The 14,749-nt window shown below is 41.5% G+C and overlaps 1 protein-coding gene across 5 annotated transcripts in view; it reads right to left on the bottom strand.

The window, feature by feature from the left end:
- Positions 1–6,712: 6,712 nt before the first annotated feature.
- SULF1 (sulfatase 1) overlaps positions 6,713–14,749 on the bottom strand; it is a 161,107-nt gene continuing 153,070 nt past the window's right edge. For 4 of the 5 annotated variants that reach the window (XM_061171316.1, XM_061171315.1, XM_061171314.1 and 1 more), the window contains one exon: positions 6,713–8,968. In XM_061171316.1, the coding sequence (XP_061027299.1) occupies positions 8,298–8,968 (671 nt within the window). In that variant the 3' untranslated portion in view covers positions 6,713–8,297. The remainder of the gene's footprint in view (positions 8,969–14,749) is intronic. The other variant, XM_061171319.1, reaches the window with a different exon arrangement.

The raw sequence follows: 14,749 nt of genomic DNA, 5'->3' as shown, positions 1-14,749 counted from the left end.
TGATGGGATTAAATGGGCCTCAACTTACTCTGGAAAATGGCAGTCATGCACTCCTTATGTAACTGATAACTCTCTGCCTTGAAGCGAAGTGTCCCACGTGGGAACTATTAAGACTGTAGTTTCAGAAGTCTGCAGTAGCACATTTTCCATTGAGTTAGCAAAGAGAATAATTTAAATATTTCACCACTTATTTAAATTCAAACAGAATTTGGGGTTACAGAACTATATGCCTTGAATATGGTTGGTGTTAGTCAGGATAGGCTAAGTTATGCTTAAATAACATGCCAACCCCCAAATCTCAGTGGCCTCCTAGCACAAAAGTTTATTTCTCATTTACAGGACATTTCTATGTGGGTCTGTTCCACAGAGCCCCTCAGGGACCCAGACTGACGAGACTCCCTCATCTTGGAAGTTGCCCCATTTGGAACTTTCAGGGTTGGTTTTGGTTGCTGGGGCAAAGAGCCCAGGGAAAGGCAAAAGTCCTTTTCTCTTTCTCAGCCTGGAAGTGACACATGTCAAACTGCATTAGTCTGAACTAGTGCCATGTTCCTGCCTAACTGCTGGGATCCTGGAAGTGTCGGGCAGCAGATGGTGGGCATTTGATGGGCGTTCTTCTTTGCCACGCTGTTGATTGTGATAAGTTAAGGATAAAATGGGTAAACCACGGGAAAGTCTCAAGCATAAAAAAGAATGATTTCCAAAGGAGTAAATATCAAAACTTGATCAACAAAGCAGTTAAAGGCTCCCTTTCCCCAGTCTCTACTGAATAGCAAGCTAGTCATTGCTCAAGGGGCCCAGGAGCTGGCCTGTGACTGGAGGAAGAACTTGTGGTCAGACCCCAACCATGGAGAAAAAGCACTGGATTTTGAGGTCTTGTCTGACGGCCAGCAGAGTTTTCTAAGTACACTGGCCTCTAAAACTTTTGAGTGAGAGGCGGAAGGAACTGAAGGAGCCATGGAAATAACAGCATGACTCATGGACTGAAGTGCAAAGCGGTTATATTTAGAAGCCAGCTTCGAGCACTCTATAGGCGGAAAGCAGGGCAATTGATTTCCATTTCTCACTCCATCACTCCCTTGCACACCTAAACTAAAAGGTCACAGTGGCCCAAGATACATGGATAATTGGAGGGAGTGGGTGCTTCTGTGCTGACTTCTGGGTAAAGCTTTCTTTTCCTCCATGGCTTCGTGCATTTACCAAGGGAGCCATTTATGTAAAAAGCAAATAGTAATCCCTGCCCAAGTCTACCGTCTTCTCTTCAATTATGTGTGCAATTTAAGCAAAAGGATTCTCTTGAATCTTCTTCAATATCGCACACTTTCAAGGGAGAGGCAGAGCCATTCTGGATTTTGTGCCATTTGAAATAGACACATGAGAAAACGGTTTCTCTTTAAGAAATGAAGAGAGCAGAAAGGTTATGAATGTGGCTGCTCATCTTCCTTGCTTTAGCCCCAGACATGGTAAAACCTCAGCATTTTAAGAGCTGTTAAAAAGCATCCAGTTCCTTTCTTCTTTTTAAAATTGTCAGCTAGGCAGAGATGGCTTCTGTTGCTTCAGTGTAGGGGAGCCAAAAAACATTTTTAATTGCACGGAGTCATTGGAAAGCAAGGAAATAAATATTCGGTGCTCACTCTTGAATTTAAACGTCAAAGTTTGATGCAATTCCAACTCATAATACCAATATAAATCAGTGGAAAGCTAAACTGTTCTTTGGCCCGCTGGAATGGCTAAGATCCTAGGCACTGAAAAAAGAGCGAAAACTTGCCATGGATCAAGTTCTAGATGTTTTCTTGTCGAAATGATAGTGCTGATACTTTAGAAATCAGTGTAAATGGCAGCTTTGCCGAGGGCCCAGGTCCTGGCGCCCAGCAAAGAGGTCTTTAGTTGCACTAGAGTGACACCTAATGGTCATTATGGAAAACACAGGCTGTAATCTCTCGGCCCTTTCAGTTCCTGGGTTTGACTTAGGAGCTCCTAGTGACCGGATACATATCAGGGTTGTACGGTGGATGACATCTCCTCTTCGGATGAAAGCTTTTAGTGGTTGTGTCCACTCTAGCTCTGGGTCACCTGTGCTGTTGAGGCTAGGAGGTGAGGTAACGTGGGGGAAGAGGTTTGCGGCAGGGAGGATGCAGATTCTGGAGTCCTGGGATACCCACCTGTGCGGGGGCTAGAAACTCAGAACAGAAGGTAGATACCTTCACTCACCACCTCCTTTTGCGAGCAGAAAAGTGAAGCGACGCTGAGCGCAAAAAAACCTCAACATTTGTCGTTTCCTTGTCCCCCAACCCTCTGCAGTGCTTTCCCTAACACCAGGGAGCAGGGACACCCTAGTCCCAACAGGAGCAATCTAATTTTTGAAAGTCATTCTCTTTGCTTACTTCGTACAGCAACAGGCGCGCTCTCAGCCCAAGGTATTAGGCTGGGGACGTCCCCAAAGTCCACCACACAACTTAGAGGAAGGTGAGTTGTCTAGACCAGCATGAACAGTAGGCACATTAGGTAAGTTTCTTGGTCAGAAATGGGGGAAGGAACCTATATGGGAAAAGAATCTAAAAAAGAGTGGATACATGTATATGTGTAACTGATTCACTGTGCTGTACCACTGAAACTAACACAACACTGCAAATCAACTATACTCCAATAAAAATTTATTAAAGGGACTTCCCTGGTGGCGCAGTGGTTAAGAATCCGCCTGCCAATGCAGGGAACACGGGTTCGAGCCCTGGTCCGGGAAGATCCCACATGCCGCAGAGCAACTAAGCCCGTGTGCCACAGCTACTGAGTCTGCGCTCTAGAGCCCACGAGCCACAACTACTGAGCTCATGCGCCACAACTACTGAAGCCCGCGCGCCTAGAGCGCGTGCTCCACAACAAGAGAAGCCACCGCAATGAGAAGCCCGTGCACCGCAACGAAGAGTAGCCCCCGCTCGCTGCAACTAGAGAAAGCCCGCGTGCAGCAGCGAAGACCCAACGCAACCAAAAATAAATAAATAAAATAAATAAATTTATCTTAAAAAATTGAAAAATTTATTAAAAAAAGAAATGGGGGAAGAGCAAGGTTATAAATGTGGCCAGTTCTTCTCACTCCTTTGGCCCCAGACTTGGTACAACAGCAGCGTTTTATTACCTGGGGGAGAGTGTAAAATGGACAAGATATTATGTCCAGGAAAGTTTACATGGAAGGAAAAGGTAAAATTTGAAACAGTAGGGGAATGAAAGATGGATGAGATTAAGATGGGGAATGGGGTTATGGCCCAGGAGGGTAGATGAAAAGTTACAGAAAAATTTAGACCTGGGAAGGTGGTACTTATCCAGGGGAAGCTGGTAGTGAGAGGTTGGTGGAGAGGGGAACAAGTGGGTGGATGGAAGGAGGAAGCTTCTGGAGGGGACAAAAATCACTGGAGATTTCTGGCAGAAGGCTGAGATCTGAGCCATGGCAGTGAGTATGGATGTGTTAGAGACGGAGGGCCAGGAGGTGGGAAAGGGGCTTAGGCAGCTCTTAAGCTTTTGCTGCAGCCTCTATAGGAAGTCACAGAGGCCTAATAAACACTAGGGTACAAAGGAGGGAGGGAGTGAGGGAGGGAGGAATGGGGTTAAACAGAAAGAAAAGTGGCGAAGAAGTAGGGAGGGGAGGGGAGGGGAAACAGGGAAGCAGGGAGGGGGAGAGGAGGAGAGGCAGGGAAGAGGCTTTTTCTAACATTACCCACCCTGCCCCTTCAAGGGAGGGCACAAACCCAAAGAAGAATTCCTGGGCTTCCCTGGTGGCGCAGTGGTTAAGAATCCGCCTGCCAATGCAGGGGACACGGGTTCGAGCCCTGGTCTGGGAAGATCCCACATGCCGCGGAGCAACTAGGCCCATGAGCCACAACTACTGAGCCTGCGCGTCTGGAGCCTATGCTCCGCAACAAGAGAGGCCGCGATAGTGAGAGGCCCGCGCACCGCGATGAAGAGTGGCCCCCGCTTGCCACAACTAGAGAAAGCCCTCGCACAGAAACCAAGACCCAACACAGCCAAAAAAAATAAATTAAAAAAAAAAAAAAAAAAAAGAATTCCTGCCAGAACAGGTCACTGTTGTTAATATAAGGGAAAGGAACACTGAAAGCCACTTTTGTGAAGATGATAAAATACCAGAGAATTTGAAGATTAGAAAATTCAACCCTGTGTGTTAACTTTGTAAGTTTGTAACATTTACAAAAAATTTTAAAAATAATTTTTTATTTTCGTAAAAAAATAATTTTTTTATTCTATGAAAAAATAAATTTTTCATTTGAGTTGATTAAAAAAAAGAAAAAAGGAAGTCATGAGGCCTTAATGAACCAGGGTGGTGGACCATACTGAGGTATTAACTTCCTTAGGTATTTTAATTATCCATCAAAAATCTTTCTTTTCTATTAAAATAAATTTTGAAAATCTCAAGCAGAACTGGACTAATTTAGGGGAATTGAGGACCTTCTTATATCTGAGATCTAATCAGCTCTAAAGCAAATCCTGAAAAAGAAGCATTTAAAAATCTTTTTTAGAAGGTCAACATGTGTAGGTATATCTGGCTTGGGGTGGGAGTGTGAAAGTGTGAAGTATTCATTCCTTCTCTCTTAACCAAAATTCCCTGCAAATGCTACCATCACAAGAATTTTTTTTTTTTTTTTTGGTCATATCTTAGTTCCCCAACCAGGGATTGAATCTGGGCCACAGCAGTGAAAGCATTGAGTCCTAACCACTGGACTGCCAGGGAATTTCCAGGATTTTTTTTTAAAAAGAAGGCTGGGAGGAGCCTCAGATATGATCTAATTTGCATATGGAAAATAGGTTTTGTCTTGAGTGCCAACACCAATTCAGCAGTGTTGATAGTAGCTGGCTGCATTGAGGATTCTAAGGATACAAATGCTCTGGCTTAATGGAGGATTGTCCCGAAGAATTAGCACTGTCTTCCCTGGGCACATTTTGGGAAAAGCAGCACATATGCTATGTATTTGCCATCCTTAATTCAAACCTCTTATTTTATAGTCAAAGAAGCTGTGTTTGAGAGGTTATGTAACTTTTCCAAGCTCACACAGATAGGAAAAACTAGAGTGTGCAGTGAAGTTAGTCTTGTCTAATTTCATGTCCGTTGTTCTTTCCACTATTCGTTACCAAATGGGGTCCCACTGTAGCCTCTCTTTTCACTAATTTGGGGTGTGTGTGTGTGTGTGTGTGTGTGTGCGCACGTGCGCCCATGGGTCTTGGAATGGAGAAAGTGGAGAGGACTGGCCCTCACCTCTGCTAAATCTCTTTCTCTTCTAAATCCGTGGGGAATGCACAGATGGGAATCAGCTCAGCCCTTCTGGGCATCAGCTTCCTCAGGGATCAAATGAGACCCAGTGGCCAGCCAATCTCCAAGGGCCCTTCGAGATCTGAAATAGTCTCTCTCGTGCCCTTTACACAGAGTAGCTACTCCAGGAATAGTTATTGAACTACAATGGAATTCCCTCCAGGATAGCAGCATTTGGCCTATTCACATTTTACAGGAAAGGAACAAGGAGGGAGGCACAGTGATGTGTCTTCGGACAACACTATTATCTAGGATTCTTCTCTCGATGAAACTGTGGTGTTATGGACTGAACTGTGTCCCCTTGAAATTCATATATTGAAGCCCTAATCCCCTGTGTGACTGTATCTGGAGAGAGGACCTTTAAAGAGGTAAAGTTAAACGAGGTCCTAAGGGTAGAGCCCCGATCCGACCTATATGACTAGTGTTTTTATCAGAAGAGACCCCCGAGATGAGTATGCACAGAGAAAAAGGCCATGTGAGGACACAGGAGCAAGTGGCCCTCTGCCGGCCAAGGAGAGAGGCCTCTCGAGAAACCAAACCTACTGATAGCTTGGCCTTGGACTTCCAGCCTCCAAAACTGTGAGAAAATAAATTTCTGTTGTTTAAGCCACCCAGTCTGTGGTATTCTGTTATGGCAGCCCTACCAAACTAATACAGATGGTTTCCTTAATTATCCAAGGATGGAACTGGCGATCCCAAAGTCCTTTGCTTTTTTCCTTTATTATTAACCTTCTGAGCTCTGGACATTTCACAGATTGTCAGCCTCTCTATCTGAAGGGGACAAAGCTCCTCGGGAGATCTGCAGCAGAAGGAAGTGCATGGAATTTGTCAATCAGAACACTTGAGGTTTTGGAAGGTGGCGAGGTCTCCACCAAAATTCATGGTCCCCAAAGAACCCAAACTTCCTTTGGAGGGGGTTGGGGGTCCTGTCCTCTTGCTTTTGAAAAACTACATTTTTGCTGCCCAGGACTGGCTACATGATTTGCAGGTTCAGTGAAAAATGGAAACATGGGGTCCCTTGTTCAAAAACGATTGAGTATTTCAAGATGGCGACAGTAGAGAAATTAACCCAGCGCTGGCCCTGTGCAGCTGCCCAGATGCCTGCCCAGGAAGCGGCCCTCAGGTTGCCTCTGCCACATCCCACCGGACAGCAATGAGGCAAATCCATGTGGAAATCATCAATCTGAGAGTGTTCTATAACACACTGACTTTGGATCAGTTTTACAAGTAAGGCTAATGTTTAATCATGCATTGGTACATTGAGATCAGGACTCCAGTTTACTTGCAAGGAATGACTGTACCACAAAAACTTGGTTAAGTTCATTTCGCTGAAACAGGTAAAGTTTAAACACCTTTTATTTCAAGAAATAGTGCTTCTAGACTTTCCTGAAGCCAGAATTGTTCTATAAAAGTATCACAGAATATTACACAAGATTAAAAAACACAGTATGCTTCCTAATAACTTGAAACCTTTTTACAAAGCACATCATTCATGACCATAAATATGTTTCATCTGTCATTCAGCCGGTGACACACACATCTGATAAAGAGCTAGTTAATTTTAACATATGTACAGAGTCTATGATAAAGACTTAAAGTTATCAAAAGATTCAACTATAACATTAAATTTTCTTTAAAAGAGTTCACCTTAAACACGTAAAGGAAACATAATTTACCTATGCGTTTGAATTATCTAAAAATAAAACAAAAATTACTGTTAAGCTAAAAAAAAAAAACCTTCTTGGGAAGTTGGCTAGGATACTGGTAACTTTCAATGAGGTAATAATCCTTTTGCTGGTATTTAAACATCTAATACATGACAAGAATATTTTCAAGAACACAGAATTTCAAAAGCAGTTTTGAATTATGCCTTTAAAAAATCAGAACCTGGTGAAGGCCTTAAAAATAATCACACAACACATATGGTGCATTTAAATTATGAAACATTCATGAGTTTGTTTTACTGAAAAGAATTCCTTATATAAATTCATAACTAGATATATTTTCTTAACACTTAAGCTTCTTAGCCAAGTCAAGAAAACAAAACAAAGATGAAAAAAAAGTCTTCAGTCCTTTTATGCTGTTAAGAAAATAATAAAAATTTAGCAATTTTAAGCATATGATGAACACTTTGAGGCTAGGCACAGAGTAAGCAGGCAATCTTTGTTTTGTTTATTTATTTTTACTGCCAACATCCTTAGCCATGCCTTTCTGCTAATCAGTTTTAGCAAGTCGAGGTAAAACACATGCATTATTTTCTGGCAAAAGCGTATGTTGAACAATATGTGATCCATACTGTGTGTCACCCTTGGGGGTCCATTTTCCTTTGTCACACTGAGAGCAAGCAGTGAGACTGACAAGTCTGGAAACAAAATAAGACTAACCAGATAGACATCGCATTCCGATCTCAAAGTGCAAAATCACTGAGCTAAAAACGAGGGCCTTGAAAAATTCCAGTGGTTAAAAATGAATCAAAACCACACTTCGCAGGCCGTGGAAAATGGACTGAAATTTCACCGAGGACGTCAAGTTCCAGAAACTCAGAAAGGCACAATTCTAGCCATCTTGGTTGGATAACATTTATATACTCATGTCCCTACAACCTTCAAAAGATAATACTGTTTTAGTACCCCCCAAACAAACAAAACCCCACAAATCCACCTGTCTTCCAACTCTTGACAAATAGCGACTTAGAACAGAGTCGCTGGGCGCGTACCGCTCGCGTGCGCACTGACTTCCGCTGCCCGGGTGTCCCCGGGGGAGTACCCGGGAGAGTCTGGAATGTCGGTTGTCATGATTGCCTTTATTAGTTTACTAAGAAAAAGTTAAAAAAAAATACTGTGTTTAGGGTAAGGTAACATGGCATCTAATCAGAGGAGAGTGGAAAGGAGGCACTGCCTTCCAGGCTCTGTAAGTTCCGCTTCTTGTGATTCTTCCCCACCTGGTCTGACATCCTCTCTTGGCTGCAGAAGGAAATCGGCTGCTCCTATTGGTGGACGCTTTGATCCCGATGAACGGAGTCAACATCAGGATGTGTGGTAAGATGCAGCCGACCTTCAGAAGCATCTTCTCTTGGAGGACCATCCTGGGGAAGTCCCTTCCGGTGCCTGGGCCCGGGCTGCACCAGCTCCGCCGTCGTGCCATCGCCGCTGAAATCAGTTTCAAGAAGATTGATCCCTTCATGCTCCATCCACTTCTCAGTTTTATGATTTCTCCAGTGTTCAGAATTCAAACGATTAACCTCGGGCATGTCGTTATTCCATTCAAGTTTACTCTCTGGGCTGAATGTTGGTCGGTCGGAACGCAGGGTGGGAAGGTCAGCCGGCAAGGTCAAAGGAGGTGCTTCCCCAACCCTACGCCTCGGGTCTTCATCTGACTCTGCTGGTGCCGAGAGCTCAGCAGACATAGCCAGGAACCCATCACTTTGAGCACTTTTAGTCTTATTTGCTTTATTTTGCTCATGGTGACTGTTCAACAGTGCAAATACTCTATCTGCAGCCTTCAAGTAATTAGTCCAGTCAACCAGACTAAGTCTATAGTTTGGTCTGTCCTCGTAGATGCTTCCATTCACACGGTATAGATCCTCCAGGCCTTGCCAGTTGACGTCTGCAGTGAGACTGGGCTGACTAACCTTCCCATCCGTCCCATAACTGTCCTCTGTGAAAAGAGATGAAGGTGGATCCTTAGTGGAGAAAATATTTCCTACTTATTGGCTAAATAACTTACATTGTTTTTGTGGTACAAGTCAATTTGAAATAAAACACTAAAAAGTATGTTTCCCTAGTAATTTGTTGTCGAGGAGGGGCCTAAGGTTACAAAAGTGGCTGAATGATAGTGAAATTTGGAAAGAAGATCGAACGAGTGAAAACTTCTATGACCAGGCTTGGTTTGTACTGGAAATACACTGGTATTACTGGTCAGGGGGCTTACGTTTTACTCCTGGCTCTACTCAAGTCCCCTGTGCAATCAGGAAATCAAGTGAGTGAGTCTCTCTGAGTCTTGGTCCCTCATCTGCCACATGTGGGAATAGTTGTGTGATAAAACCTTTACTACTTATAGGGCTGCTGGATGAACGATGAATTTCAAAGTAATTTAATGTAATAGGCAACGCTTAGTAAGATATTTTTATTTTATATTCCCTGACACTCAGTATAAAAACAGATTTGAATGCAATTAAGCTCTTCCAAGTAAATGGATCTGTTTGATTGCTTTTTTGCCCTAAAAGTTCTATCCTTTAGATAAATCAATCATTGAGTGGTTTTTCACAGCATGCAAAGAATACACCAGCTTCCTCTCTCTCAGATTTTTCTACATCACTAAGATGACTATAGTTCTGCAGAAAACAACAGCTTTTCTCTAGGTGCGCCCAAGAATGCAATGAACTACAAAGCAACACAGATTAGCAGGAAGAGTGAGTAAAACTATACAAAACCCACACCCTCAGTATAACCAGAAGATAGAGAATTCTAGAATCTTCAAATCACCTGTAAGTGAAAAAAAAGTTAATACCAAATCCCACTAGAGCTGTATGTCACACTTTGGGCACCAGCCCTGGGAAGACTGTATACAAGAGAAAAGAAGAAAGAGAGAATGAAGTCAAAAATGGATTTGAAACCATTGCTGGAAAGAATGTCAACCTGACGTATAAAACACTGTAGAGTTTTGGTAAATCGCGGTACTGACAATGAGGAAAAGACCTAGAAGGGCACATGAATCCAGGTGGCAGTCTTGAAAGGCATCATTTCAGGGAGGAAAGGATACAAAGGAAGAGAGAAACAGCCTTTGGAAACTGGCGATAAAGGAAAAAGGAAGCCAAAGGGGGGAAATTTCAGGTCCTGCAAGAAAAGGAGAGAAACAAAGAAATTCAAGGACACACAACCTCTTACAATCCCATCCCCCAATAATAAGAAAATAAAAAAGTAAAAAGAAAGTATACTTGGTTACACAGAAAAGGATCTTCTTAAACTAGACATCTTGTAAATACTTGAAGTCCATGAAATTAATAGAAGCAGTCTAAATATAAACAATATTATTATAAGAGAAAATAGAAAATAAGAATAAAAAGTCTACCATCTTATGAAAATGCTCCTGCCAAAATAAACCATAAAGTTAAGAAAACCACAACGTAACACTGCTAGGTAAATTGAATCTTTTCAATCAAGCATCCAAGGATGTAAAAGTCACCTTAAATCAGAAATTAAAGTAGGAACCAAGGATCTTATATTCAGTCAAGCTCTCCTTCAAGTATCAAGGCTACAGAAAAACAGCTTCAAACATGTCAGGGTGCAGAGAATACTGCACACATCAGCTCACCTTGAGCAGCCTCCTAGAGGATGAGTTTCATTCAACCAAGAAATCACTGGGGAAACTTCCGCAAAAGGATTGATGGTGAGCATTTAACACATTCATCAGATCCAGGAGTAAACCAAAATTAATGAGGTAGAGAACAGAAAAAAATGACATATCTAATAAATAAATCAAAATCCTGGTTCTTTAAAAAAAAGGATCAAAACAGAGAGTCATTAGCTTACCTAATTAGGAAAAAGGGGAGACATTTCAAATATACAAAATAGAAAATGACAAGGGAGAAATAATCATTGAAATATACAAAATTTAAAACACAAGCAACTATGTTGCAGACAGTAAAGTGAACAGCTTGGAAAACCTAGGTGAGACACATAATTGTCTAGGAAAATACATTTTATTGAAATTGACCCAATAGAGATAGACAGCTTACATAGAACAATTTCCAAAGAAGGAAAAGAAAGATTTATAACCTTTATATAAGTTTATAAGAACTACTATAGGAAATTTCTATCAGTCTTGTAAGAATTACGCTGCAAAGAAGCACCAGGTCTCTGGTTTCTCAGGAGAATTTTACTAAACCTTCAAGGAAAAGAGAATCTCAATGCTCTACAACCTGTTCCAGAGCATAGAAGATCAAAGAAAACTTTCAAACTTTTTACGAAGCAAGTATAACATTGTTAGCTGTGGTAGGCAGAATAGTGGACTCACCCCCGCCAAAGATGTCCACATCCTAATCCCTGGAAACTGGGTATGTTGCCTTACATGGCAAAATAGACTTTGCAGATGCGAATTAAGTTATGGATTTTGAGATTGGGGGGTTTATCCTGGAGCAGCCAGGCAGGGCCGATGTAATCCCAAAGGTCCTTTTTATAAAAAAGGGAGGCAGGAGAGTCAGAGAAAATGTGACCTCGGAAGCAAAGGGGGCGTGTATGTTGGCGGGGGTCGGGTAGAGACAGGTATTGAGATTTGAAGACGCTACATTTTCAGCTTTGAAGATGGAGGAAAGGGCCATGAACAAGGAATGCAGGCAGCTTCTAGAAGCTGGAAAAGGCAAGGAAATGGATTCTTCCCTAGAGTCCCCAGAAGGAACGTAGACCAGCTGATACCTTGATTTTAGCCCAGTAAAACCCGTTTCAGACTTCTGACTTCTAGAAATGTCAGAGAATAAATCTGTGTTGCTTTAAGGCACTGGGGTAATTAGTTATAAGAGTAATAGGAAACCAGTACAATACCTAAAAAGAGAACACTAGCATAAACAGAAAGACAATTTCAGACTGAAATCATTTATTAAGATGATACAAAAATCCTAAATATTAGTGAAGAGAAGTCAATATTATATTAAGAAAATAACACATGATGACCTACTGCAATTTATTCCAGAAATGGAAGGTTGGTTCATTCTTAGCAAGTCTATTAATACAATATACCATATTAGTAGATCTAAAGAGAAAAATGATCTGCGTATCTCCATAGATGCTGAAAAGGCTTTTGACAAATTCAACACTCTTTATTGAGAAAAACACTAAAAAAAGAATTGATGGCTATTTCCCTAACATAACAAAAATGTAAATATCTTAGTCCTAAACCTGCTTCTCACTTCATGGGAAAATCCTGAAAGTCTTTTAAGAACAGGGACAAGGTCACATTGTACTGAAAGCATTAGTTTATCCAATTAGATAAAGCAATCAGAGACACACAAGTGGGAAAAGAAGCAAAGCTATCTCTACTTGCAAATGTATGGTAGTGTATCTGGAAAATCCAAGAAAATCCATGACAAAGTTAACTCAAAAAAAAAAAAATTAAAAGGTAGCAGGATGTAAAGTTAATATACAGAAACCAACAGCCCTCATATACACAAACAATAATCAAGTAGAGGTTTTAATGATGGAGGAAAACCCTATTTACAATAGTAACAAAGAAGATAAAGTACTTATAAATAAACTTAATAAGAATGTGCAAAACCTTTAAGAAAATACTTTTGAAAGCTCCTGAAAGACCCATAAGTATACTTAGCCAGACGGAAAGATGTCCTTTGCTCTTGGATAGAAGACTCAGCATCATAAAGATATAAATTCTTCCCAATAGCTAATACTTTATAATAACTATAAATGGAGTATAACCTTTAAAAGTTGTGAATCGCTATAATGTACACCTGTAACTTACATAATATTGTATATCAACTATACTTCAATAAAAAATAAAGAATTCTTCCTGATAATTCTTGCAGAAACCAGACAGAAAAATGGCCAAAGACATAACAAGATAATATACAAAATACGTAAAACGTCCTTTAAACTTTCAAAAATATGTTCAACTCTGCTCATAATAAGAGCAATACAAATTAAAACCATACTGAGATACCCTTTCTTTCTCATTTGATTGGAAAAAAATTAAAAAGCTTGACAGCTGTCAAAAGCAAACACTGTCATACATTGATGATGGGAATGCAACCCTTACGGAAGACAATTTGGCAATATTTAATACATCCACATATGCATTTACCTGTTGATACAGTAATCCCACCAATTCATGACTAGGAATTTACTCTGAAGATATTCTCAACAACATGAAATTATACTTGCACAAGGCCCTTTATTGCAGTACTATTTGTAATTGTAAAATATGAAAATAACTGAATAATACATAAAAGAGCAGTTGAATAAATTATGCTTTTCGTAGTTTTGACTTTGGAGCTAGGTGAAGGCATTACATACTAAAAACCAAAATCAAATGAATAATGATGAAGATAAAAAGAACCTAAAATGGAATACAAACAAATAAACAAACCTTACTTTATTTCAAATGAATAACATAACCACAATAAAAGAGGGCGGGGCACAGAACAAGCCCAGATAACTTTGAACATAGCACTGTTTTTTGTTAATCAAAAGAGAAACAATTGAAAAATACATTGAACTCTAGAGAGCAGGTTTGTTTCTGCAGTAGTGTGATTTAGCAATCCTGAAATTGCTCTGTGTACCACAGCATTTAACAAATGACTTAATCCACTGGGGATAATGGAAACTGGATTTCAGTGCCTACCCGTCCCTCCACGGCACACTTCTTTTCAGGGTGCAAACTGCACAGCAGCATCCAGTGGTCCTGGTCCTGACCCACACCTTAACAGCCCTGACACAGGTCCCCTCTTCGTCTTAGGAAGCCGACCTCACCTCCAGCCCCTTGAACTCCAAACCCTGGCTTTGACCCATCTCTTGGTCTAGTGCCTTAAACAGAAAAGTCCAACAGTGCTAGCAAGGCAGCTTGAAAAGAAAACGGAGCCCTGAGATGTGACTGAGAAAAGAGACCCAGGGCAGCTTCCTTAGGGCAACACAGAGCAGGGCAGTGAAGGCTGTGTTTTTCCCTTCTGATCTCAAGAGGTTCGGGTGGTTCAGAAAATGCATTTGTGTGCTGAACTCTGGGCTGCCAACGAGTGATGATGGAGATGGTGTTGGTGTTGATGAATATCTTTTTGTGTTTCTTATAAAATACAGTAGCATTCTTTTATCACTCATTACCCCGTTTCACATACCGCTTTCTTCATGTGAGTGTTTTGTGCCCCCATATTATACCTTACTAATAATACCCATCATCATTGGGGCTTGCTATATGTCAGGCTCTGTTCTCAGCTTCTGACTAGTGAGGCTGGGATTTGAACCCAAGGTAGGCTGGCTTCAGTGTCTGTGCTCTAACCACAGTACTGTGCAGCCTCTAACACACAGCTACGCCACCCATAACTGTCTACAAGGAATGCACTGTGGCCACAGGGGCAAATGAATCAAAACAAGCAAAAGCGGTTCCTTAAAAACTAAAGGATCCAGGGGCTTCCTTGGTGGTGCAGTGGTTGAGAATCTGCCTGCCAATGCAGGGGACACGGGTTCGAGCCCTGGTCTGGGAAGATCCCACATGCCGCGGAGCAACTGGGCCCGTGAGCCACAACTACTGAGCCTGCGCGTCTGGAGCCTGTGCTCCGCAACAAGAGAGGCCGCGATAGTGAGAGGCCCGTGCACCGCGATGAAGAGTGGCCCCCGCTCGCTGCAACTAGAGAAAGCCCTCGCACAGAACGAAGACCCAACAGTGCCAAAAATAAATAAATAAATTAAAAAAAACAACAACAACAAAAAACTAAAGGAT

This window comes from Eubalaena glacialis, chromosome 17 (assembly GCF_028564815.1).
Source record: "Eubalaena glacialis isolate mEubGla1 chromosome 17, mEubGla1.1.hap2.+ XY, whole genome shotgun sequence".
Classification (NCBI taxonomy): Eukaryota; Metazoa; Chordata; class Mammalia; order Artiodactyla; family Balaenidae; genus Eubalaena; species Eubalaena glacialis.
This window is presented reverse-complemented; position numbering and strand designations above follow the sequence as displayed.